The sequence below is a fragment of the Paroedura picta genome, chromosome 13 (assembly GCF_049243985.1).
Source record: "Paroedura picta isolate Pp20150507F chromosome 13, Ppicta_v3.0, whole genome shotgun sequence".
NCBI lineage: Eukaryota > Metazoa > Chordata > Lepidosauria > Squamata > Gekkonidae > Paroedura > Paroedura picta.
Window position 1 is genome coordinate 38,619,601 of NC_135381.1, and position 25,614 is coordinate 38,645,214.

A 25,614-nucleotide genomic window follows, 5' to 3' on the forward strand; every position below is an offset into this window, starting at 1 on the left:
GTGATAACGCTGAATGCTTTCAAGAGAGAAATTGTGACACTATAACGCAGGGCTGAGCTCCTCAGAGCAAGTGTGAATTTCAAGGAGAAGGATTAGAAATTACTTCAATTTAATTTTGTCCACTCCTTTTTGTTAACCTTTTAATATCTTCTTTGTATACAAATTATCTAAGGTGATGCAGCCCTGTTTCCAGTATCCTAGTGCCTGCTGTCATCTCCTTCCTTCTGTATATATAAATATTTCAGGTTTGTCCAGCCTCAATTACCCTCAAGGCCATGCAGGAAAGGAAGAAGAAGTTTAACCCTTCAACCTCCACTCTGTGTTGAATTTAAGACTAAGCTCCCTGCTTTGTTAAGGGAATTTTAAGGAGGAAAGACATGCTAAGTTTTAAATATACACATCCCCCCCCCCACAATGCTAACAGCAAGCTGCATGCCCAGTTTATTTAAGGTGTGCAACAAGATGCAGAATCTTCAACTAATCTATTTGAATGCTCAGAGTAAGATTTGCAGCCAGTGAGAAGGAAAGATGGAAGGAAAGGTCAGGATAAACTGAGAAACTGCAGCTGACAACAGGATAGGCTAAAGACACATAGAATGGTAACCTTGATGCCAGAAGCTGGACTGAATCTGGTCAGTGCTCATGAAGTAAGAAAGCTCCCAGGACTTTTGTGGACGTGACCCTTTTATATTTCTTTTGTTTGATTAAGTAACAGTCAGGGTGGACACTTGTACTTGGGTTGTTAAACTGCCAAGGTCAAGTTCACAAGATTATTTCTCCCAGCAAATTTCTTCCCTTGCAGTTAGAAAGCTAGCATTTCAGGGGGGAGTAGTTCTAATCTTCTCTCTGACATGCTAATTTTCCATATGCAAGGGATGTTTTTATGTATAAGGGAGAATCAAGCGAGGCCCCACCTGAAGCTGAACAGTCCAGATGTACATGTACCATCTTAGAAGTAGGTGTACAAGACGATGGTATTTGCAGTCATTAAATAACTCTCCAGGGGTTGGAAAGCGTGGGAAAATATACTTAAGTGCTTTACACAGTGGACAATAGGTAGAGGGGGGGGGTAGGGAATGACAAAGACTGAAGCACTGGATTTCTCCATCTTGTAAAGGAGCAATGTGGCTATGCAGAGATATTCTCCAAATAAGTTTAGGGCTAAAGACAGAAAAATAAAGTCTCAGGGAAACAAATCTGATCACTTTACACAGCGGCAACCTTGCACCGCTAAGATTTTGCTGCAAAGTGCAAATATTAAAGAGGACAGGTAGACATTTTGCTAAGACCCTGAAAACAACACAAGCAATTAATAGTTGCCAGGGATGGAGCAGCCCAATCACTTACTGGGAAATTCCCCTGTAGGGCACCGTAAACCAAAAACAAGCCGAGCCAAAAAGGGCTATGATGAGGAGAACGACAAGGGGTGTAGGCTCACCCATTGGGTGAACCCACAGCCATTGTTGTTGTGGCCCAAGTTCAGGAGACCCCATGCAGCCAGTACCGCTGGGCCTACCAAGTCTGTTTTAACATCTCCATTGGCCTTGGTCCGCTGCAGCCCAAAGGACTGTCTCCGCTTGTAATGGTCCATCACCATCTGTTCCTTGTCCCAATGAGTCACGGATGCCTCTGTCAGGTCACAAAGGACTTGATGGCCAACACTCCGTCGGTCTTTGGCAAAGAGTCTGCAAGAGCTGGTGCAAGAAGGGACGGGATGCGTGCTGTCCCAGAGGGGCCCGGAAGGGGGATGGACCCCCCTCAGAGGCAGTGGTGAATGGCCACCGGCCAGGGTGGATGAGGATGGCTACACCTGCCCTCGTGGAGAGCAGACGGCAGGCCGTTGCTTGCTTTGAAATGGCTGGCCACGTTCATCAGCCTGGAAGGCACGGCAAAGTTATAGCCATAGAAACCGTACGGCGGGTGCAGGGCACAATTCAGTGTCTCCCGGGTGACGGGACTGGAGGGGGAAAGGTTGCCAGCTGCATGCAGACCATAGATCATGTGACCGGCCGAAGGAGGCCCCGGCAAGCTGGGTCCGTTGGAGTCTTCCGCTTTGCCGCTTTTCACGTTCCTGAGGCTCAGGGAAGACAGCGAGGGCACGTCCACCATGAAATGGGGCAGGAGGGGAGGACTGAGCGCGTGGGCCAGTTTGTCGTGGCTGGGGAACATCAGCGACGGCTGCCTTAAAAGACTTGCCGGGCAGAGTTTGTAGCAGAAGGGGAGGCCGAGTTGATGGAGATAAGATTCTGGGCAGGACATTCTGATGTTGCTTGTGGACAAGTGGAATGCGGGAGCAGAGCAGGCAGGGGGCAGCAGGGAGCTGAGAGGAGAAGGGGTCCCAGGGGTGGAAATTACTGGGGAAGAGCCTGGACTTCCACCTAGAATGAAGCAAGCGGAAAGGCATTAGCAAACCAAAGAGCATGGACAAGAAGGGTATTTTTTATCCCCTTTCTGTCTTCCTGGTATCTAGACTAGCCTGATCTTATAGATCTCAGAAGCTTGCCCCAGAGGGATGGACCAGAACCAATGGGATGAAATTAATTAAAAAGAAATTCTGTCTAAACCTCCGGAAGAAGTCCCTGACAGTCAGAGCGGTTCCTCAGTGGAACAGGCTTCCTTGGGAGGTGGTGGGTTCTCCATCTTTGGAAAATTTTAAACAGAGGCTAGATAGCCATCTGACGGAGAGGCTGAATCTGTGAATGCTCAAGGGGGTGGCAGGTGACAGTGGATGAGCGAGAGCGTTGTGAGTGTCTTGCACAATGCACAGGGTTGGACTAGATGACCCAGGAGGTCCCTTCCAACTCTATGATTCTATGATTCTAAGCAGGGTTGGCCCTGGCTACTGTGTGGATGGGAGACCCCCAAGGGAATCCAAAGTGGCTATGCAGAGATGTAAGCAAGGGCAAAGCTCCTCTGTATGCCTCTTGTCTTGACCACCCCATGAGTTGGCTGTGACTTGATGATGCTTTATACACGCACACCCCTCAAAAAGGAACACATTTCTTATAGATTCAGGTATTGGCCTGAAGGAGCAGAACAAAGTTTGGTTCCAGGGGCACCTTTAAGACCTTATTCAAGGTATAAGCTTTCATTAGCATAGCTTACGTCTTGCAAAATAGGAATTACAGATCCACTAAATAGAGCAAGGTGACAGGTGCTCTGCTAATTACTCCCAGTTTGTTCCCCAGTTAGGAATGTCCATTAGTCTTTCTAATCTTGACATTTCTATTTCCTCTACTAGGTTTCTCCCCCAGTTGAACACAGACAAATGGTAACCTCAAAAACACAGCTTGTTATTCCTGTAAGGCCCTTGTCTCTGTTAAACATTTTCATGATGCTGTGTACTAATTCATAGCCCGTCCTCTGCCTGAACCTGTAATTCTCAGCTAGGGTGCCAGCAGAGTACAGCGGTTAAAGAGCAGCAAATTCTAATCTGAAGAACTGGGTTTGATACCCCACTCCTCCACATGCAGCCATCTGGGTGACCTGGTAATGTTTTCTTAGATGCCATGAAACTGACTTGCACATCATGTAATTTATAGGAGTCACTGCCACCGGCTGTGCCTGGGGATTGTGCCTCTCCAAAAGAGGTACACCACTTCACCTGGGATTGCCAGTCTCCAGGTAGGACCTGAGATCTCTGGAAGTGATAACTCCTATACAGACTATGCAGATCAGTTCCCCTGGAAGGAATGGCAGCTTCAGAAGAGGGTCTTTATGGCATTGTAATCCTCTGAAAGGCCTTCTTAAAAATCAGCATGCAACAAGCAAACCAAAAAGCTAAAGTGCTGCTGAAAAATGTTAATGTTATCCAGCAGATTACAACATCCCGTTCTTACTACGCCTTATTTGTAAGGGTGAGTGGTTTAAAGAAGAAATTCAACATTGCAACTGAATTTAAATTAGGAAAGGTTGCGGGAGAATTCTTCCACTCATCTCAGCAGTTCATCGGGGTCTTGGACAGTCTCCCAGCAAGATCCTCATCGAAAGCAAATTGGATGGGCCCCAAAGGAATCTAAATACTCTCCGGTTAGTTACGGCACTGTCAGATAGATCTCTGCCTTTCTTCTCCATCACCTAATTACTGCAGGCTTCCTCTGTGCCTGATCTTCTGTTGTGCTTTGCATCACAGGCGGGCTCCTTTTGTATGTCTTGACCTGGATAGTCCAGGTAAGCTTGGCCCTATCGGAGCACTAGGGGTCATGATGCAGAAGCGGGAAATGGCACACTACCTCCGAACGGCCCTTGCCTCCGAGCGGCCCTTGCCTGGCTGCCAAACAATCCTTGGATCTCCTGCCTACACGACACACACCGATACACACGATAAATATTTTCTGGCCTTTCACCTCCACTGGAAGGCACTGGCAAACCACCCTGTATTGAGTCTGCCATGAAAACGCTAGAGGGCATCACCCCAAGGGTCAGACATGACTCGGTGCTTGCACAGGGGATACCTTTACCTTTTAGGATGACCGCACCGGTATGTGTGTCTTTGACTTCGTAAGCCAACATCTTATTTTCATGACCAGCAGCACCAGACGTGAGTGCTATGTATTGAATTTCAAGGGGTGTGCTTCCCATTGGGAGACATTCCCCATCCCCCACCCCCATCCCCAGTAGCACTTTAAATAAACTAGGCACCAGATGCTAAATGCAGCTCTGGGCTGAGCCCAAATCGGTCCTCAGTGCTCACTTGTGTGGCCAAAGGGATCTGCAAGATCACCTAAACCCAATCATGAATCTGTTTCCAATGGAACATCTGTTTGAAAAATCTGGTTTGGCACGAGAGTGCCAGGCAAAAAGCAGGAGAGGCTCTTGGGAAGTCTCTTATCATTCCATGAAGCATGTGGGATACATCTTCTCTCTCCCTTCCTAAAAGGATCTGTATGTCCTGCCCCAGATTTCTGTACCTGTCGTGTATCTGACACTGCAATCCAAAGCAGAGGTATCCTGGCCTGAGTCTGCTCATTTGAAATTTTAACTGGAGCAACTATGCCTCCGAGGGCACTGAGAATCCGAGGCCGGATCCTTCTTGCGGCTGAAACGCTAGCTAGCACAGCAGGGCGTGCTTGAGATTCAAGGGGGATGGAGGTAAAATGGCCATGTTTGGCCCCAAACGAGATGAAAAACATTTCGTTAATTGGAGCCCCAGTGCATGCAACATGATGTGGCAGAAGGCACATTGTGACCTGGCCTATCCGTAAAGACGGAGAAGAGAACCGTTTTCTGCAGCAGCATCACTCTTGGGTGGTGGGATTAATTCCTTTCGCCTCCTTTGAGGGCCTGTTTCACAGTGTTAAAAAAAACAAATCCGCTCTGCCATTCCTACCCTCCTTGGAAAGAGTTTAAAGTGGATGCCTCTCCAATCAGGCGTGTGTGACCAACGCCCCCCCCCCCCCGCCTAATATAAGGCTTGGTTTGTATCCAGCCGGCCAGCTTCAAGCAATTTAATTGATAGATTAATGAGCAAGAGCTCTCAAAGCAGAATAAATTCCTCCTTTGATTAATCAGCAAGGCCAGGAACATGCCAAGCTCCAGGACATGGAGGGGCCGACCGCCTGTAGGCTCCACCACAGATGTACCAGCTCCCTGCTGACCGAGCTGATGGGGGGGAAAATACCCTTGAAAAAATAATAAAATCAGTTCTCTCTCTTTGCCGTTTGTGTCCAAAGTCAGCTGCTATTATCATGTTCCAACTCAGAGTTAAATTGTGCTGGTTTTCCTTCCCATAATAAGAGCCAAGGGATGGCACTCTGTCACGGTCCAGTTTGATGTGGTGTTAGAGCATAAGTCAAGGATGAAGAGACCTGGTTCAGGCTCATAGTCAACCATGAACTTAAGCCAATGACGCACTCTCAGGCGAGTCTCCATCCCAGGGTTGCTGCAGAGATCAAACAGAGACTGGGAAAGCTCTGAACCCCACTCTGGACTCGGAACTTAAAAAGGTTGAGAAAGCTGCAACTTTATATGAATACAAATGAAATATGTTTTGTTGTTGTTAGTTGTGAAATCATGTCCGCCCCATCGCGACCCCATGGACAATGATCCTCCAGGCCTTCCTGTCCTCTACCATTCCCCGGAGTCCATTTAAGTTTGCACCGACTGCTTCAGTGACTCCATCCAGCCACCTCATTCTCTGTCGTCCCCTTCTTCTTTTGCCCTCAATCGCTCCCAGCATTAGGCTCTTCTCCAGGGAGTCCTTCCTTCTCATGAGGTGGCTAAAGTATTTGAGTTTCATCTTCAGGATCTGGCCTTCTAAGGAGCAGGCAGGGCTGATCTCCTCTAGGACTGACCGATTTGTTCGCCTTGCAGTCCAAGGGACCCGTAAGAGAAATATGTTTATATCATATAAAGTTGCAGTTTTCTCAAACTTTTTAGGTTCTCAACTCTAATACAAGCTGGGTTTTCTCTCCCCCCCCCCCATTTTTTTTTCTTGTTGTTCACCACTTTGAACTACTCAGAGAAAGGGCAAGATAAAAAATTTTAACACACTGCAATAGACCAAAATCAGCAGTTAGTATAACGTGACCAAAACTGAAATCCCCAGTAGATCCTGTTGCATTCCTGCAGATGAGTATTTTCCTGCAGGGGGGGAAGAGGAAGAGGAACAACCACCCTCTGAGTTATGTTCTTTTAATCCGCCCTGAGTCTCCAGAGAAAAGGTGGATAATAAATTCAAATATAAATAAATAAAAGCAACTGCCTGTGTGTTTGGGGTGTGTAATATAGATTGGGGATGAAGATTGGGGTGGGTTACCTTTCATTTTTCCTGTCAGAAAACCCAGTTGCAATCCAGAAAAGGAAGAATTAGCCAGGGTACCATACCTTGAGAACTATGGGAGAAATTGGTCAGAGGAAATGAAAAAAACATAGTTGAAGGTCTGGAAAACGTTAACCATTAATATCATCGCAGAGCAAATAATCTGATGGTGAAAAAATAGGGGCAGGGGGAGAATATAATCTTTATAAAATGTTAACTCTCTAGCCCGGTGGGTAAACCCCCAAATTTGTGCTTATTGCAGGCTAGAATTCAGGACATTTTCCTAAAAATGAATACAACATCTTCCTTCCAGCGTACTGATTCCAAAGGAGTCACAGAGATGAGGTGGCCACAAATACAAGGTTATTGCACAATATCCAGTCATTATCTTCAAAGGCACTGAGGAACTGATATACACACCTTGAGTTTCTCCCCCAAAAGATTTAAAGTCCAGAGTAAGTGACGACCTCCATGGATATGATTCCAGCAATCCATCCAATACTCCTCTAGAAAGCAAATATTAGAAGTAAAATTGGTGTGCAGAAAGCATTTTTAGAAAGTCAGTTACGAAGTTAAATGTGTTATACATCTTACATTAGCAGACTGGTGGTGGGGCTGTGGCTGAGTGGTGGGACATCTGCTTGGCATGAAGAAGGTCCCAGGTTCAATCCCCAACTTTCTCCAGGTAGTAGGATTGGGTGGTTGATGGTGGGAAACAGACACTGGAGACACTAGAGAGCCACTGCCAGTCTGAGGGGACGATACTGATTTTGATCTGAATTGATTTGCTATAAAACAAACTTAAGAGTCTAATTTTCTTCTGTTGATTCAGATCAACGTGGCCACTCACCTGAACCTGGGCCTATTCTGCACACAATAGATAATGCACTTTAGAAATAGATTTTCCTGTTCTGCACAGGAAATTCCATCTGCCAAAGCACATTGAAAGTGCATTATCCTATGTCTGTGGAACGGGCCCTGGTTTGCTATAAAGATTTGGATTAGGGCAGGATTCCTCATTCAGACACCCGGCTCGCTAGCTGACCTTGACCCGTGTCTCAAGTGCAGGTCTCTCACAGCACCTACTGCCTGGTAAGTTTTAATCTGGAGATGTCAGGATTGTCCCTGGGACCTTCTGGATGCCAGTGGATGCTGTGTTATTGAGCCACAGCCCCTCCTAGCTCACCTCCCAATGCAGTGAGGACGAAACTGGGGAGACAGAATCAGGTATGCTGCTTGGAGAAAGGGTGGGGTCAAATTGGGTTGGCAAACCCACGCACAAAGACATACGCAACAAAGATCCAGGTGTGTATTCTCGTGGGGCTCTGCACAGTTGGTCTTCTGTCCATTTTGTTTGCATCCTTTTTTGAGAGGTGACAAGAATGTGTTACTCAGGCGAACCCTGTCTCTGGGCTGTTCTGTGTTTCTTAAACAGGAACACGGGACCCATGTGCAGGATGTTAATGCCGTTGGCGGCATCTTAACCAGGCCACTATTCTAGTACATGCATGCCCTGCCAATTTGTTCCTTGGTTCAAAGTTTGTTCAAAGTGCTGGTTCTATTGGTACCTGAAGGACTGAGCAAACGCCCGTTACCCAGAATGGTCTTCAAACCCTGATTTGTGCTCAGACCAGTTTCATATTTGTGCCATCCCTCCGCGACAGATTACAGCTTTTCCCTTTGGGTCCAGTTTCTTCTCCTCCAGCCCTTCTCTTTCCTTTAGACCTCTTTCCTTTCGCTCTGCCTCTTAATTCTTCACTACCCCCTTTCCCTTTTCCATTTGCTTACTCGGCTAAAGAGAAATGAGACTTTTATTGACGTTTCTTAGTTAGCTTTTATTACTTTGTGTAACGCCAGAGAGAAGGAACTATGCTTTCCATGATTTTATTTGGAGCGTCATTGAAAGAAATTGACATCTGGCTTTTTGCTGGCCAGAACTATCTGCAACATACACCAACCACGATTCCAGTTGTGGGGAGAGCAAGGTATAAAGGAAAAGGTGATGATCTTTTCCTTCTAGATCAATGGCTTGCACTCCTTTGACATCCTTCTCACACACTGGCTACAAATATTAGACACCAATTCTCCATGCTTTTCTGCCGCTCTGACTGACATAATGCATGCAAGATGTTTTCCTATTGAAACTGTGACATGAAGAAGTACTTAAAAATGATTTCCACTGATCTGCAATTAAGAAAGAGAGAACTGTGTGGGATTAGAGATGGGAAATTGTCCCTTGTTGAGACCTTAGCAGAGGCTGGCTTTCTTTATACAGACATAAGATTCCCCCCTGTGCTAAGCAAACTGACTACAATATACATTGGCCCTTCGTACCCTTGACAAGCATTCTTTACAGCATCTCTCCCACCTTCTGACTAAGACAGGAGGACTCGGGGCATTTCTGCACATCAAAAAAAATAGTGTTATGCCAGCGTAATGTCGTAGTGCTAAATATTATCACACCTCCAGCCATTCTTGCTGTCTCGCTTCCATCTGCTGCCTTTTCGTGCTTCTTACACTTCGCATTAGGGTTGTGTGCTTTGGCAGTGGAAGCGCACAACCCTACTCCACATTGCCTGCTGGAAATGGCGGAAGAGAGCAATGCAATATACATACAACTCTCTTCCACCAGTCAATCAAGCAAGGCAAGCAATCCCCTTTCTCAACATTTTAAAGAGCCCACAGTGCCCACTAATTTTTTTTTATTCAATACTTCTCCGTTGAAAGGCCTATGCATCTAATCATAGATACACAGTGCTTTTTTATTGCCACTCCTTATGGAATCACAAGTCTTGATTTCGTTCCTGATTTTTTTGGGGGAGGGATTTAGAGAGGCATGCTTTGTGTGACAACTTTAGGGGAAAATAATTTTTGGCTTTGCCTGCATGCTTGTATGCCTATTTGTTGCTCCAGGCAGTTCACTTAAAATAAAAATAAAATCCCATCCCTGGGAGAGGGAGATGAGTGCGAAGGCAGGACATTGGAGGCGGACTTTTATTTTTAATAAATAAGATAAAGTTTGCATACCTGTTCCTTCCAGGGTCTCTAAATCCTTTAGCAAAGGGATTGCGGTCTATCTTCAGTTTTGTAATCTAGGAATGTTTTTAAACAAAGGAAAAAAAAACACCCAAACATTAGATCACAATCTACACAAGTGCGAAACACTCAAAAACTAGGTCAACAGAATATTACCCGTACATGTTCGCTATTCAAATGCCTCTTGCCAGGATAAATGTTTATACCAGATTATTCAATTGCAGTCTGAAGAACTACTTGTTCAAATTCAACATTTAATACAATTTCAGAATATTCATTTTTCCACTCGGGCACTTGAGGGCAAAAGTTTTGGGCGCATGCTTTTTGGTCATCCACTGATAACCCACCCAGCTGATATAACTGTACACTTATGAAACCTTGAATAAAGAATTTGCTAAAAGACAGGACGCTGGCCCAAATTTTAAGACGACACATTCAGACTTCCAGATTTCAAAAACTGACTGTCAAGCCTGAATTTGGCTGTCATTTCCTGTCTCCTTGCAAGATGTCCACAGTGTTCACAGGAGATACCAGACAGACTATTCTTTGTGTAAAGCTACAAAGCAGGAAGGGATGTAAACCTCAGATGAGCAGCAATATCAGGGCTCTCTCAGCCTCACCTACCCCACAGAGTGTCTGTTGTGGGGAGAGGAAAGGGAAGGCGACTGGAAGCCGCTTTGAGCCTGCTTCGGGTAGAGAAAAGTAGCATATAAGAACCAACTCTTCTTCTTCTTCTTCCTCCTCCTCCTGTTTATAGACTCCACTCTCAGCCTGCTACCTTGCTTTTTTAAAATTTGTATTAGACATGCAACAGTCACACAAATATATAAACACTCCAGATTAAAAACACTTGCAGAACCCAAAAACAGAATCACCAAGATAGTTGCGAGCCCCATGAAGAGCTGCGGGAGTTACCTGCTGGTTTTGGTACGCTGTGACAGTTGTGAACTCTGTTTCTTTAAAAGAGAAAGTATGAACTCCAGCAGCTGGCAAGGACTGGATCTGAGACAAGTCAAACCGGGAATCCTGGATGATGACATGGACCCGGGGCTTGTATTTGTGCATCGACTGCAGGATAATCTGCAAACCAGGGGGGAAATAAAAAGGTCACCCTCATCTCTGGAAAGGAAAAATATTAACTAGCAAGGCCAGCTCCAAGTCTTCTTATTCAGTGAAATGAACTCTTTCCCCCTTGTTGTGTGCAGCTTAGAATTCCAAGGGACAGAAATCTCTGTAGAGTTTTTCAAATGTAGCATTTGAATGAGGCCAGCATCGAATTCCACAGGTGAATTAAAAATGTGAGCGGTAGTCTTTCACCACCACCCCCACCACACTCACCAGAGACAAGGGAATAGAAAATGATTGTTGGCACAGAAACAGTCTGGGCTCGTGCCTCGCCCCCCCCAACCCATGCTCTGTCACCAAAGAGTCTCCTGAACATAAACATGAAATCAAAGAATTCTTTCCTCTCATTTTATGAACAACTGGTTGGTCTGGCATCAAACCAGGGGCCTGTCTAGTTGAGTTTTTTGAGACCTCTCGGGAATACAAAATTCTCCCCACTCACCTGCTTCCTGAGATCCTTTATGGAGGTTCCAGCAACTGGACCTGCGGCAGCCATGCTCAATGGCCCCAGCTCCCAAGTGAGGTGACAACCAGAAGAAGACCCATGCTGTGCTCCTCCCTCGTGGCTTAGATCAGGGGTAGTCAAACTGCGGCCCTCCAGATGTCCATGGGCTACAATTCCCAGGAGCCCCTGCCAGCGAATGCTGGCAGGGGCTCCTGGGAATTGTAGTCCATGGACATCTGAAGGGCCTCAGTTTGACTACCCCCGGCTTAGATCTTATGATGGGATGACAGCACTCTCCACCATTACAGTACTTATAATATCAGAAAAGGCTTCTCTGCACCTTCTTTGCAATGGTGCCATGGATAATAATATTCACATACCCCACCTTGGTCCCCAATGGAGATCCTAAGTGACTTATTCTCCTCTTCATTACTCTCACAACAAATCTATGAGGTAGGTTTGGCTTAAAATGTGCAGCTAGTCCAAGGACACCCAGCAAACTTACAAGACAGTGTGGTTTTGAACCGGGTTCTCCCACATCTGAGTCCATCCCTCCAAACCACTACACCGCAGTGGCTTCCCATGACTGGAGCATTGGCGGATTCCAGCAGTGTTTTGCAGAAGACTACTAAAGGGGACATCAGAAGTGGCCTCTCTGCCTAGGCCTTCTCTGTTGTGGTGCCCAAGGGAAGAGACCTTGCTGCTCAACAGAACCTCGTGAGTGAAGGTAAATATCCCTTTGCATTATGGCAGATATTCTCTTGGAGTGGGACCCTGAGATGGCTCATTCTCATTAGATCTCAGAAATCTAGCAGGGCTGGCCCTGGCTAGGAAATAGGTGGGAAACCACCACAGAATTCCAGCCTCATGATGCAAAGACAGGCAAGGACAAATCACCTCTGAAATCTTTTGCTTTGAAAATCCCACAAGAGGCAGCTGTAAGTCAGCTGTGATTTGAGGGCTCTTTACACCTCCACTTGGAATGCTTCAGGGGCTGAACCCAAGTAAGCCCTGCTGCAGGGGCGGCCAAATTGTCACTCTCCAGATGTCCATGGACTACAATTACCATGGGCTACATTCTCCAAAGACTACTACTACTATTACTATTACTATTACTATTACTATTACTATTACTATTACTATTACTATTACTATTACTATTACTATTATTATTTAATTTTTAGACTGCCCTTCTCCCAATAGGTCTCAGGGCGGTTTACAACATAAATACTTAAAACACAATAAAATCCCCATAAAAACCCCAATTAAAAGTTACATATAACATATAGCGGCGGTGGTCACAATTCTGATCTTAGTTCCGCCTGGTGGAGAGAATAATGTTCAGAAGAGGGTGGCACCAATACAATAGATCTAACCATGATCTCGATGTTAGAGATCTCAATATTGGAGGGGATCCTCTGATGGATTAGTGGGAGAGCTACCAGCTGGCAGGGGCTCATGGTAATTGTCATCCATCTAGAGAGCTGTCGTTTGGCTACCCTTGTGGCCTGCCCTTCTTCTCTTTCCGCCTCCCATCCCAAATGCGCCATCCCCAAGTCCACACCTACATGCCCTTTGTCGTCCATCTCATTGTTGGTCAGCTTCACCCGATCAAAGCTGATGATCTGTCGCATCCAGGTCTCTCCAGAGCAAGGGGAATCCGGGTGAATGTACAGCCGGGGTGTGATGCACGAGTGGTCAGTGTTCCCAGCCACCATCCACTGGGAGCTGTGGTAGACATACCTGCCAGTGAAACCAAAGAACAAACCAATGGCAAGGTGAACATGGCAGATCTGATTTGGAACACAAGTTCCACGGAGAGCTTCTTCCCATCGCATGGTACAGGAATAATACCAACCTGCCTTCCAATGGAAATAAAGAATGCTGAGACTGTCCCTAGAACAAAATCGGAGTACAGGGGAATCTCTCCTAGAATTGAATCATAGAGTTGGAAGGTACCTCCAGGGTCATCTAGTCCAACCCCCTGTGTTGCATGCAGAAGGTCCCAAGCTATCTGGATCCTGCCCTTCCTCCAAGGTAGCATGCATAGTTGTCCCCTCCTGCATTTATCCCCACAACAACCTGTGAGTTGAGTTAAATTGATAAAAAATGGGTGACATTATTAATTTAGCTTATTATGATCCGAGACCAACGGTCAAGAAAATCAACAATACGTAAACTAGATCTTCTATACAGGAAATATACAATTATTAATAGTAATAATGTTATTATTAAAACACTGGATTGTATTCTCCTGCCTTGCTGAATATGCCAGAGTGCAGAATCTGTGCATGCTATGTGCTATCAGGCTGCTTCTGAATTATGGCAACCCTACAAATAAATGGGCCCAGACTAGCCCCATCTCATGACATCTTGGAAACTAAGCAAGGTTAGTCCTGGGCCCATTCCGCACACATAGGATAATGCACTTTCAGTGTGCTTTGGCGACTGGACTTTCCTGTGTGAAACAGCAACATCTAAAGTGCATTGAAAGGGCATTATCTGTTGTGTGTGTGTGGAACCTGCCCTGGTTAGTATTTGGACGGGAGACCTCCAGGGAATAGCAGAGTCATGACATGGAGTTAGGCGATGGCCAACCTCTTGTGAACATCTCTTAGGCCTTGAAAATCCTCGAGGACATCCATAAATTGGTTGCAACTTGAGGGCAATTCATGCACACACTCATAAATTAACAACCTATAGTTAACAGACTTGCTGATGAACAATACGGGTTGCTGTGTTCATCTGTCTGTAGCAGTAGAAAAAGAGTCCAGGCGTACCTTAAAGACTAATGTTTGTCACAAGGGAAAAGCTTTTGTGAGTCATAGCTCATGGATTCCCATTTTGTACAGCTAAATGTGGTGACTTCATAGAATCGTAGAGTTGGAAGGGACCTCCAGGGCCATCTAGTCCAACCCCCGCACAATGTAAGAACTCACAACTACCTGCCAATCCACAGCGACCTCCTATTTCATGCACAAGTGATTCCTCCACCTAAAATATCCAAATCTAGCCTGGCCTGGAGGAAATTCACCTACCATCCCACAGTGGCGATCAGCAATTCCCTGGGTATGCAAGGAAGGACCACAAGAGACAAACACTGGCACATCCCTTCCTGCCCACCCACTCACAATCTGCCTAAGTTCATAAAATCAGCATTTCTGTCAGGAGGCTATCTTGCCTCTGCTTAAAAACTTCCAAAGGAGGAGAACTCACCACCTCCCCAGGAAGCCTGTTCCACTGAGGAACCTCACTGTCAGGAACTTCTTCCGGATGTTTAGTTGAAAATTCTTTTGAATTACCATAATTTAAATCCATTGGTTCTGGTCTGACCCTCTGGGGCAACAGAAAACAGCTCTGCTCCTTCTTTTCTATGAGAGTCCCTCAAGTATCTGAAGATGGTTATCATATCACCTCTTCGTCAACTTCTCTCCAGGCTAAACAGATCAAACTCCCTCAACCTTTCCTCATACAACTTCATCTCCAAACCCTTCACCATCTTTGTAGCCCTTCTCTGGACACGCTCCAGTTTCTCTACATCAGGGGTAATCAAACTGTGGCCCTCCAGATGTCCTTGGACTACAATTCCCAAAAGCCCCTGCCAGCTTTTGCTGGCAGGGGCTCATGGGAATTGTAGTCTATGGAGGGCCGCAGTTTGACTACCCCTGCTCTGCATCTTTCTTCAGTTGTGGTGCCCGAAACTGGACACAATACTCCAAGTAAGGTCTAACCAGAGTGGAATAAAGGGGTAACATCACCTCATGTGATCTGGACAATATACTTCTTTTAATGCAGGGGTAGTCAACCTGTGGTCCTTCAGACGTTCATGGACTACAATTCCCATGAGCCCCTGCCAGCAAACGCTGGCAGGGGCTCATAGGAAATGTAGTCCATGGACATCTGGAGGACCACAGGTTGACTACCCCTTTAATGCATCCCATTTGCCTTTTTAGCCACCGAGTCACACTGCTGACTCATGTTCAGTGTATGGTCTACTAAGACCCCCAGATCCTTTTCACATGTACGACTGCCAAGACAAGCCTCACCGATCCTATAGTGATGCATATGATTTTCCCTACCTAAATGAGAGACAGACTGAGATAGATCAAGGTCGCTGTATCCATCTGTCTCTAGCAGTAGAAAAGAGCAAAAGTCCATGAGCGTCTTCAAGACTAACCAAATCTGTGGCTACAAGTTTTTATTTATTTATTTATTGTATGATTTCTTTATTAGATTTGTATACCTCCCTTCCATATGGCTCAGGGCAGTATTGGTCTTAAAGGTGCTATTGGAGAGTTGCTCAGGTCTTTTGCATGCAGGGGCCCTGGTTTCCCTTCTTGAGACAATCCATCTGATGTTGGTTCTTCTTCTTTTCCAGTGACTCTTTGTCTTCTGTGACCAAATACCTCAGTGTGACCACCATTCAAGGGCCAGTCTCCTCCAAGCCCACATTTCAAGTTCATTGGCTTGCATGGCTTGCTCTTTCCAACCATTCAAATCCTGGAGCAAAGGCACTGCTGATTGCAGAGGCCTTTCCTTCTGACCCTGATCCGGTCTTTCACGGGGGCAACAAAAGGCAAAAAGTCCCCTTCTGCCACCTCCAGCAGGTGCTAAATGCGGTCCCCCCCACCCATCTACTCCTTAGGGAGCCCCTTTTAAACCCAGCATCCTCTGGCCAAATGGTTTATACACAGACGAGCAAAGGCTGCCAAAGAGGCCCTCTGGAACAAGAAGAGTGATTATACCCCGCTTTTCACTATCCAAGGGAGGCTCAAATGGCTTCCAGTTGCCTTCCCTTCCACTCCCCACAACAGAAACCCTGTGAGGGAGGTGGGGCTGACAGAGCCCTGATATCACTGCTCGGTCAGAACAGCTTTATCGGGAGTCTCAGAGCGGCTTACAATCCCCTTCCCTTTCCTCTCCCCACCACAGACACCCTGTGATGGAAGTGAGACTGAGAGAGCCCTGAGATTACTGAAGAAGAAAAAGAGTTGGTTCTTAGATGCCACTTTCCTCTACCAGAAGGATTCTCAATGTGGCTTCCAATCCCCTTCCCTTTCCCCTCCCTACAACAGACATCCTGTGAGGGAGGGGAGGCTGAGAGAGCCCTGATATTACTGAAGAAGAAAAAGAGTTGGTTCTTATATGCCGCTTTTCCCTACCCGAAGGAGTCTCAAAGCGGCTTACATTTGCCTTCCCTTTCCTCTCCCCACCACAGACACCCTGTGAGGGAGGTGAGGCTGACAGAGCCCTGACAATACTGCTGTGATGAGCCCAGGTCACCCAACTGCCTGCAGGGGGAGGCACGGGAAATCAAACCTGGCTCGCCACATTAGAGGTCACCGCTCTTAACTCCTATGCCACACTGGGTCTCAAGGTTCCCTGAAAGCTGGATCAACGTAACTGAAAATGTCGCCTCCTGCAGAAGAAGGTGATCTGCAGGGAGAATGAAATCCAGAGAGGGAGAGAGCAAAGGTGTGACACCCCCCCCCCCGCCCCGCCCTCCAGCTGGCTTGGGTTTCAGGCTCCCTTTGCAAAGTTTGCTCAGCTCTGAAAGAAGGGGGGGGGGAATCCCCTGCACATCCTCACAGCACCTGAACCCGTGCCCAAGACCCTCCGCCTGTTCACCCGGAAAGCAGTTCCCTTGTTTTCCATCTGGCCAGGGCCTCAGCTCTTTTTGGCTGGCAGCCCCTCCCTGGCACAAATACCTATCCTTCACCCCCTCCCTCTCCACCAGGCTGGAGTTTTCTTCCACCGACCTGGTTGTGCCCCCCCCCCCCCCCGCCGGACGCCTCCTGCGAGTCTGACACCGAACGTGGGAACTGAGCTCCGCTTCCTGTCGTGAGCGGCGGGGATCAACGGGCTGGGGGGGGGGGACGCAAGCAAGTCGCCGCCCCCGGTCTCTGCCCCGCGTCCTCCTGCCCTTGATGCGTCACTCCGCTGGGACTCGAGGATTTGGAACGTGGGAACGGGTCCCGAACGCAGGAGAAGCCCCCAGTTCCCCACCGAAGAGGACTGGCTGCGGGTCCAGAGGCCCGGTCCGGCCCGCTTCGTTGGGGGCAATTCGAGAGGATGCCACGAAAGTCGCATGTGGAAGGGTCGGCGCCGGGGCTGGCTGGCTTTCGCTTTCGTTTTTACGCGTTTTGGAGTAAATCCTTCTCAGCAGATTCACAAAGTTCCCTGAAGTTGGGAGCAGGCTGCGCTCTGGTCCCCCCCCCAATCCCTCCCCCCAAAAGAAGAAGAAGACGAAAAGGAAAAGGAGGAATCATAGAGTTGGAAGGGGTCTCCGGGGTCATCTAGTCCAACCCCCTGCACAATGCAGGAACTCACAACTACCTGCCCACCCACGGTGACCCCAATTTCATGCCCAAGTGATCCCTCCACCCAAAATCTCCAGAATCCAGCCTGGCCTGGAGGAAGTTCGCCTGCCCACAGTGGTGATCAGCATCAGCATTTCTGTCAGATGACTATCCAGCCTCTGCTATAAAAATTTCCAAATGAAGAGAACTGACCACCTCCCGAGGAAGCCTGTCTTAAGACCCACTGAGGAACCGCTCTGACTGTCTGGAACTTCTTCCGGATGTTTAGCCAAATATTAATTTCAACCCATTGGTTCTGATCCGACAGAAAACAACTGTGCTCCGTCTTCTCTATGACAGCCCTTCAAGTATTTGAAGACAGTTATCATACCCGAAGAGGAAGAAGATGAGGAAACGGAAGCAGGAAGAGAAAGAAGACAAGGAAATCGAAACAGGCGCCATAGCTCCAGAACCCCTGCAAAAAGCAGGCCCCTGGCTTGACCTGGAATGGGGGGGGGGGGAGGAGGACGAAGGGAGCCTGGCTCTTACCTGTATCTTTTTGAGTCAACCGGCACAACATCGATGGCGATGTAATACTGCTTCACGGGGTCCAGGCCTCGCACTTTGACTCTCACCGAGGGAAACATCCGCCTAAGAGAGAAACAGCAACAGAGGATAAGGCCTTTCCCCTCCGCACAAGGGCCTGCGGATAGTCATTCATTATGTCTTTAATTGCTTTTTTAATACCCCCCTTTCTCCTTCACAGGGACTCAAGGCGGCTTACATCCTTCTCCTCTCCTCTGTTTTATCTTCACAACAACCCCACGAGGGAGACTAGCGGACAGCGTGTGACCTCTTCCATGGCAAGAGTTGGGATTCAAATAAGAATCTTCCAGATTCCAGTCCAACATTCTTAATCAGTGCCCCATGCTTGAGAATCTTTCAGACTGGGATTCACAAGACCTGGGTTCAAATCCTTCCTGTGCAGTGAAGCTCCCTGTGTACCTTGGGACTGGTCCCCTGCCACTTTCTCAGCCTGAACAGCCTCCGTCCAAGGGTTGTTGTGAAGAAGGAGGAGGGCAGAAAGGGGAGATCCAAAAATGTGCTCCATAGATGGAGCTTCCTTGCCTGCCAGTAGAAAACTAGCCCCACAGGGTGGCAGGCTGGGCGAGAAGGTGTCTCCAAGCAGTGCGTATTTGTCGTTCAGGCCTGACAAGGGAGGGCAGCATGCAAGGACGGTCCCTGCTGCACTCGGACCTGGCTTGGGTTCCCCTCCTTGGCGGTCCCTGAAGCAATCTGCTGCCAGCACAAGCATCAAAGGACTAAGCCCTGCAGGCCCCAAAGAGGGAGGTTCGAGCCCGGGAATGCTTTGGAGATTCAAGAGATGAGCTTTCATAGGATGGGAGATGGGTCGAAAGTGAAAGCCCGGAGACCTTTTTGCCTAGTCAGAAGGCGGAGTAGAAAGACTCACATCTCATCTCTGAGGAAGGGAGCTTCAGTTCCCAGGAAGTCTTGGGGGGGTCTGAGCAGGGCATTAGCCCCTCAAGCTGCAATACGGTGATGTCCATCAGGCCTTGCTGGTTTGCTGTGCTCAAGACACTGACGACCTGGTGTTTCAGTGGGTCTTAAGGCCCCTGGGCAGGCCTGCTGGTGGGGGGGAGGATGTAGGAGTGAGAATTCCAGGGGGGCTGGAGGCGGGATGCAGAACAATTCCTGCAGCCAGGCTCTGCACGCATTTATGTTGCAAAAATAAAAGCCAGGGAAATCAGTGGGGCTTCCTTGCGAGGAAATGTGAACAGCATAACACTGTGCATTCTCCTTCTACTCATAGTAGCAGATAGGAGGGTACACTTTCCGACAGCTAGGAGACCCTGCCCCCCCCCCAGTGTTTGCAATGGTGCTGTGCTCTAATGCCTACCGCCCCCTCTTGCTGGAAAGTGAAAAGTCCTGTCAGGAGAAGAACTACTTTTTGTTGGTGGTATTGGTAGCTACTAAGAGGATTCCTTAGTATTTACTCAGAGTCCTAAAGGCAGTCGGAAGTATGCAGAAAGTTATATTAAAGTAGCACAGGCCGGTTCATAGGGCTGCAGAGGAGTCTGAGAATCCTTTTATGCTGCTCCAAGACCCCAACGGTACTGACTCCACTCTCCTCCAGATTATCACAACAACCCTGTGAGGGAGGTGAGGCTGGCTGACCCAAGATCGCCCAACAGCTTCGTTGCCAGGGTCGGGTCTCCCAGAGCCCAACTGCCCAATTTAGCTCCTGCCTCCGAGCCTCCCTTGCCAGTGCCTGAGAGCAGTCACCTTTTCTTCCCAGATGGGGCGTGGCCCGCAGGATTTGTGTCACAGCCCCTTCAGAATCTACCTGCATACACACCCATTGCTGCTGTTTGAAATACAGGTGCGCACTCACTTGAAAGGTACTTTCAGTAGCACGTTCAGGGCTTTCAGCGCTGGAGTTAGCCAAGCTTCTGGGGGGGAAGCGGAAGTTTTGGATTTAGACAGGAATCTGTGAAGGGCGGGATGCAGGTGGGGGGGGGGCACTTGGCTGGCCCTGGCCCTGGACACGGAGACGGAAGGGAGTTAATCGTGCCCTTCTGCTTTGGTTGCCGTTTGGGGGAGAATCTCTCCCGCCACCGCAGGGGAAAGAATGAATGAGCCTCACTCATCACTGCTTCCGCCGCCCATTCACTGCTCGGTCCCTTATAGATACACAAAGAGTATTTTTAAAGGTATCCCCCTGCAGGGGATGTTAACCCATCACAATTAGAGATTCAAATTGTTCTGAAGTAACACAAAAAAAATACATATATCAGAGTCCGGTCAGGCACCTTTAAGACCAGCAAAGATTTATTCAGGGCGTGGGTTTTCGAGGGCAAGCACATAGTCCAAGGAAGAGTGCTTGCACTCGAGAGCTCACGCCCTGAATAAATCTTTGCTGGTCCTAAAGGTGCCCCCCTGGACTCTGGGTTTTTTTGTTTGTTTGTTCCAGGGGTAGTCAAACTGCGGCCCTCCAGATGTCCATGGACTACAATTCCTACGAGCCCCCTGCCAGCGAATGCTGGCAGGGGGCTCGTGGGAATTGTAGTCCATGGACATCTGGAGGGCCGCAGTTTGACTACCCCTGGACTTTGTTCCATCAAAATTACGTCACATTCGGGGAGGTGGGCAGATTTGGGGTCCCTGGCAAGGATCTTCAGAATCCGGATGTATGCAAAACCCATCTGCGCACGGTATGTTTGCACAATGTTTTCACTTTTGAGGCTATGTCCCCCTGAAATTCAGGTATTTGAAACCGAGCAGACTTCGAAGCTGCATCTTAAAGGGCCGTGATGTTGAAATTCTTCTTCTCTACGGATAATCACAGTAAGCCCCGTTAAATAGGAGCGACTTCGGTTCAAATGAGAATCGAATCAGGCTGTCAGGCTTACGAGACCTGAAGGGAACGCCAACGGATGGGACCCAACACGAAGTGCCTCCAGAAACATGTTTGCGATCCTGTGAGATTTCCTTGATTCCTATAGGATTGATGCCTTTCCAGTAAGTGCAGGAGGCATCGCGGTTGGGGGGGGGGGGGTCTACAAGGCTCTCCTCATGTGTAAGCCTCAAAGACTTCAGCCGGTCCCCAATTAATCAATGAGCAAGAAAGGGGGTCGAACTAGCCCCACTTCTGAATCTGCGATGGACTCGTTTCTAAGAGGAGGGGCGATGGCAGGGCTGGAAAAGAAATCTAAAGACTATCCATGACCCAGCCTGGTTTTAGGCTAAGTTTTCTCTCCATCATATCAGGAGCCCAAAGCAGAGCGGTGGTTGGACGGTGGTGCTGAGCCCTGGGAAACCCAAGATCGAATCCAGGCTCCGCCACGGAAACTTGCTGGGCGACCTTGGCCCAATTTCACACTCTCACCCTCGCCTACCTCGCAAGCTTGTTTTTGTAGGAATGAAAAGAAGAGAAGACGGTGTTGTCTGTCGCTTTGGGTCCCCCAGGGGCAAGGAAAGTACAATAATCAATCCCTTTATAGCTCAACCTGTGCTCCAGAGGTGCCCATTTGGCCCAGGTTTACGGTATCACCAGTTTTGGACTGGGAACAGAAGGTTTGGGTCTTGCCATCCCCATCAAACTGGAGGGAGGACCAGTGAACTTCCGGGATCAAGTCCGTCGGAGCTCTTGGAGAACTGCTGCCAGCCCTTGTAGACCTTCCTTCTCAGACTCGACCGGCAGAAGACAGGCTTCAGCAATCCCGGCAAAGCAGAGAGCCCAATTCTAGCAGTAACTTGCCGCTTCCAAGACCGAAGACAATTCAAGGTGCAAGCTTTGATACGCACACGCATTTCCTCAGATACGAAAGAGCACACCCGGAATCAAACCTCATTGGCCTTAAAAAGGGCCCTGGACTCAAACTTTGTCCTGCTGCTTCAGGCCAACACGGCAAACCTGCAGAAATTAAAACCAGCGTCCAGGAGCACCTTTAAGACAAACCAAGATTGATTCAAGGCGTGAGCTTTCGAGTGCAAGCACTCGAAAGCTCACGCCTTGAATCAATCTTGGTTTGTCTTAAAGGTGTGCTTGGACGCTGGTTTTATTGTGCTCCTTCAGACCAACATGGCTACTCATTTGAATCTATCCAGCTGAAATTAAGGCGACCTCACCTTAAGAAACGGAGTGAACAGGGGAGCTTCAAGGAGAATTTGGGGGGGGGGGTGCGGCTTGCACTCACCAAATCAAAGGGACCGATTCCCCCCGAAATGTTCCGCACGATCCAGCAAATATCAAACACCTTTCAGGCCTTTTTATTTCGCTAGATGGAGAGGCCAGCCATGTAAAATTCGTGGCCTTTGATCAGCACCGCATTCTGCCCGGATCGTGCCCCGTGTGAATAGGATCTCATTAGGAACCCAGATATAAATAACAATAAATCTCAGGCCGCAAATACTGCGGAATGCAATAGAGAACGTCAAGAGGAATCTTTTCTTGTTTAAAATAACATCATTCCTATTGGAGTTTTTTGTTTTTTGTTTAAATTTTTTGCGCCCCTAAAGAAAACGCTAGGGATTCCTAGGGAGGACAGAGGCGAAGGCACCGGTTTGCTCGGGGAAAGAGAGTAAACCTACGCTTGGTTTATTATTGTAACTATTATTTTTAACATCCCGACTTCAAGAGGAGACAGCTGGGCCAGCCAGTCGTGGATCGGGGACAGCGCTCGGGGCCCAGGTGTGCCCTTGTCAGCGCGGGCGCGGAGGGCATTAGGAGCCGCCGACGGGACCGCCCTACCTGCCAGCTTTCGTGATGATCATCTCCGTCCCGATTTCGTGGAACCTCTTCCAGAGGTCGGAGCCTTGCAGGTCCACTTGGATCTCACTCGCTCCTGCCTCTCTGGGCTCCCCCGGAACGGCCAGCGATGTCCCTCCTTTGGGTTTCTTCTCTGCGCCAGGGAGGGAAAACATGAGAAGGGGGGCTCACATGGGTCGCCCTGTTGCTCGGAAGCAGCACCATGAAATCAGAGTCCAGGGGGGGGGGCACCTTTAAGGCCAACCGAGATAGATTCAGGGCTGAGCTTTGGAGGGCAGGCACTCGCGGTGAGACTAGGGACATAACCGAGGTTCCCACTTGCCCACACACCACGGCCCGCAGGTTAGGCTCTCCTCGCTACTCTTCAGCGCAGAAAAGGCCAGGCCTTCCCTTCGCCTTCAGAGCTGCTCTCGCTCTGGAAAGGGGGAGACCGGCATCCCTCTCTGCTATTGAAACAAGCGGCAAAGGAGCCAGCCCTTCGGTTTGGCTGCGCGGGCTGGGGTGGGGAGCCCGAGAGTCACAGGCGAATCTTCCTGACACTGGCAAGTAAAGAAGGAAGGAAGGAAGGAAGGAAGGAAGGAAGGAAGGAAGGAAGGAAGGAAGGAAGGAAGGAAGGAAGGAAGGAAGCAAGGAAGGAAGCAAGGAAGGAAGGGAGGAAGGAAGGAAGGAGGGAGGGAGGAAGGAAGCAAGGAAGGAAGGAAGCAAGGAAGGAAAAGGGGGAAGGGAGGAAGAAGGGAGGAAGGGAGAGAGGAAGGAATAAAGAGAGACAGGGAGGGAGGGAGGAACGAAGGAAAGAAGGATAAGGAGAGAGGGAAAGAAGGAAGGTTGGTTCTATGGCAGTTTTGAGGAGGTTTTTTACCCTCTTTTCCTGAAGATTCCAGCTGTGGACTTATTTCGTATGGTAGCAAAATGAAACCGGAGCCCCACAACGCCTTACAGACGAACAGCCTTTGTGCCTCTGGGCGTGTGGACAGCCGAAGAGGAGCCTCAGACTGTCAATTTATACCAGGGTATTGTTCGTCTCAAAGCGCCGAGGGGAGGGGGGGGGGTTTCCTGGTGAGGAAGACCCATCGGATTCTGCCTAAATGGGCTTCTTTGCGGGAAATAGCGTTCCTTGCCCTGTCCCTCGGCTCCAGGGAGCGCCGCGCAGCTTCCGATTCCACCGGCCACCCACTCGAGCTGCGCCAAAGAGCGCCGCGCAGTTCTAAGGCTCGCTTCTCTCGGGATGGCAGCAGTTCCGCGGCTTCCAGGGGGACCGCAACTTAAGAGAGGTGGAGGGAGGGAGGAGAGACTTACCTGGTACCTGGCTCTTCCGCAGGCGCCCCTCTGCTGCCTTCTCTGGCCGCTCCTCTTCCCGATCTCCCAGTTTGCGCTTGGCACAGTTGCCTACCAGAACTTCCACCGAGAAGGCATGGGCCCTGGAGCTAAGAGCCATGCCGGCCTCTTGCGCTGACGGTCCCCTCTCTTCTTTATGAGACGCCGCGGAGGGAACCCCCCTCCCCTTCCTCTGACACCCCCCAGCTGCCCACCCCCCTCTCCAAATCCTCCGGGAGTCTTGGGCAGCTCAATTCCGTGCCTCCTTGCCGGCCCGGGGACCCTTTTCGATCACCTTGCCCGGTATCCTAAGCAAGACTGGATCTCCACTTCCAAGAGTCTGTCCGGTTCTCCAAGGGAGTGAGTAGCAAGAGGGGGGGGGACAGCCCTCTTTGGCGGCTTTAGGGGAGGGGGGACGTCGGAAGTGCGAGGGAGAGGCGAAGATCCAAAGCCGCTTCAGCTGAACCCATCGGGAGGAGGCAGGAAAGGAGCTCGCCCTGTTTGTTTTGGAAACTGATGGGAATGCTTAAGAAAAGGAGCGACATGTCGGAGGGGAGGGGGACACGAAACGGGGAAGGGCCAAGGGGGGCGGGAAGGGGGGCTCTCCTTAGCATAAGTCCGCTATCGGGGCGATGGACACGCTCGGGAAACTCGACGTCATTGCCTGCTTGGGGCCCTTGCGACAGGCAAAGTGCCACAACCGGGACTGGGTGGGTGGGTGGGTGGAATCTCTTCTCAGGGGGCCTGGGAGGTCTCCCGGTGAACCCCGGGCGCATCGTCTGGAGGAGGGGCAGAGTGAAAAGTTGGCAGTCCAGGCAAAAAGCTCCTCTTGGTCCATTGAAAGACAAGCGAATCAAAGATTCAAATGGTCTGAAGTCGCCTAATAAAATCAGAGTCCAGCAGCGCTTTTAAGACCAACCAAGTTTTATTCAGGGGGTGAGCTTTCGAGTGCTTGCACTCGAAAGCTCGGGCCCTGAATAAATCTTTGTTGGTCTTAAAGGGGCTACTGGACTCTGATTTTATTAAGCGAATCCTAGAAAGACCCCTGAAACGATGTCCACCTAGAGCCGCCCCCGAGCCTGCCGATGTTCACTTCCTCACGAGTAAGACCCCGAGAAGGCCACGATTAAACCTGACCGCCGGGGTTGGTTGCTGGGAATAAATCCGAGAGCCCTAGAATTTACCTCCCCGCGAAGGTTGGAAGGGCAGGCTGGAAGCCCGGATCTGGGCGGCGGGTTTGGGTTGGTTGTTTTGATTTGGACGTGGTGCCGCTCAAATGCACCGACGTTTTATGGCTAAACCATTAATAATTTTGATTGACTAATTAGATCGCTTCCTGAAGGAT

The 25,614-nt window shown here is 49.0% G+C and overlaps 1 protein-coding gene across 2 annotated transcripts; it reads right to left on the minus strand.

Moving 5' to 3' along the window:
- Positions 1-165: 165 nt before the first annotated feature.
- TBX22 (T-box transcription factor 22) lies at positions 166-24,773 on the minus strand. 2 transcript variants are annotated; one of them, XR_013226302.1, is made up of 9 exons: positions 24,252-24,773; positions 22,938-23,088; positions 18,215-18,316; positions 12,935-13,109; positions 10,712-10,876; positions 9,788-9,852; positions 7,181-7,266; positions 6,758-6,833; positions 2,248-2,378 (listed from the first exon to the last, which is right to left on the minus strand). XR_013226302.1 is itself a non-coding variant. In XM_077308626.1 (8 exons), exons 1-8 carry the CDS (start codon positions 24,388-24,390, stop codon positions 1,759-1,761), a joined length of 1,503 nt encoding a protein of 500 aa, XP_077164741.1. In that variant the 5' UTR covers positions 24,391-24,773; the 3' UTR covers positions 166-1,758. The 2 variants fall into 2 exon arrangements, 1 of the variants encoding a protein (XP_077164741.1); XM_077308626.1 differs by lacking the exon at positions 6,758-6,833 and having other exon boundaries at positions 166-2,378.
- Between the last annotated feature and the right edge of the window lie 841 nt (positions 24,774-25,614).

What these genes read in the sequence shown, in the direction of transcription:
- TBX22 (XM_077308626.1), bottom strand. Translation starts at nt 24,390, where the DNA reads ATGGCTCTTAGCTCCAGGGCCCATGCCTTCTCGGTGGAAGTTCTGGTA. An exon ending in AGATGGACGACAAAGGGCAT is followed by an intron (nt 10,877 to 12,934) that starts GTAGGTGTGGAC and finishes CCTGGTTTGCAG; the next exon opens with ATTATCCTGCAGTCGATGCA. An exon ending in AGAGACCCTGGAAGGAACAG is followed by an intron (nt 7,267 to 9,787) that starts GTATGCAAACTT and finishes TTTGCTTTCTAG; the next exon opens with AGGAGTATTGGATGGATTGC.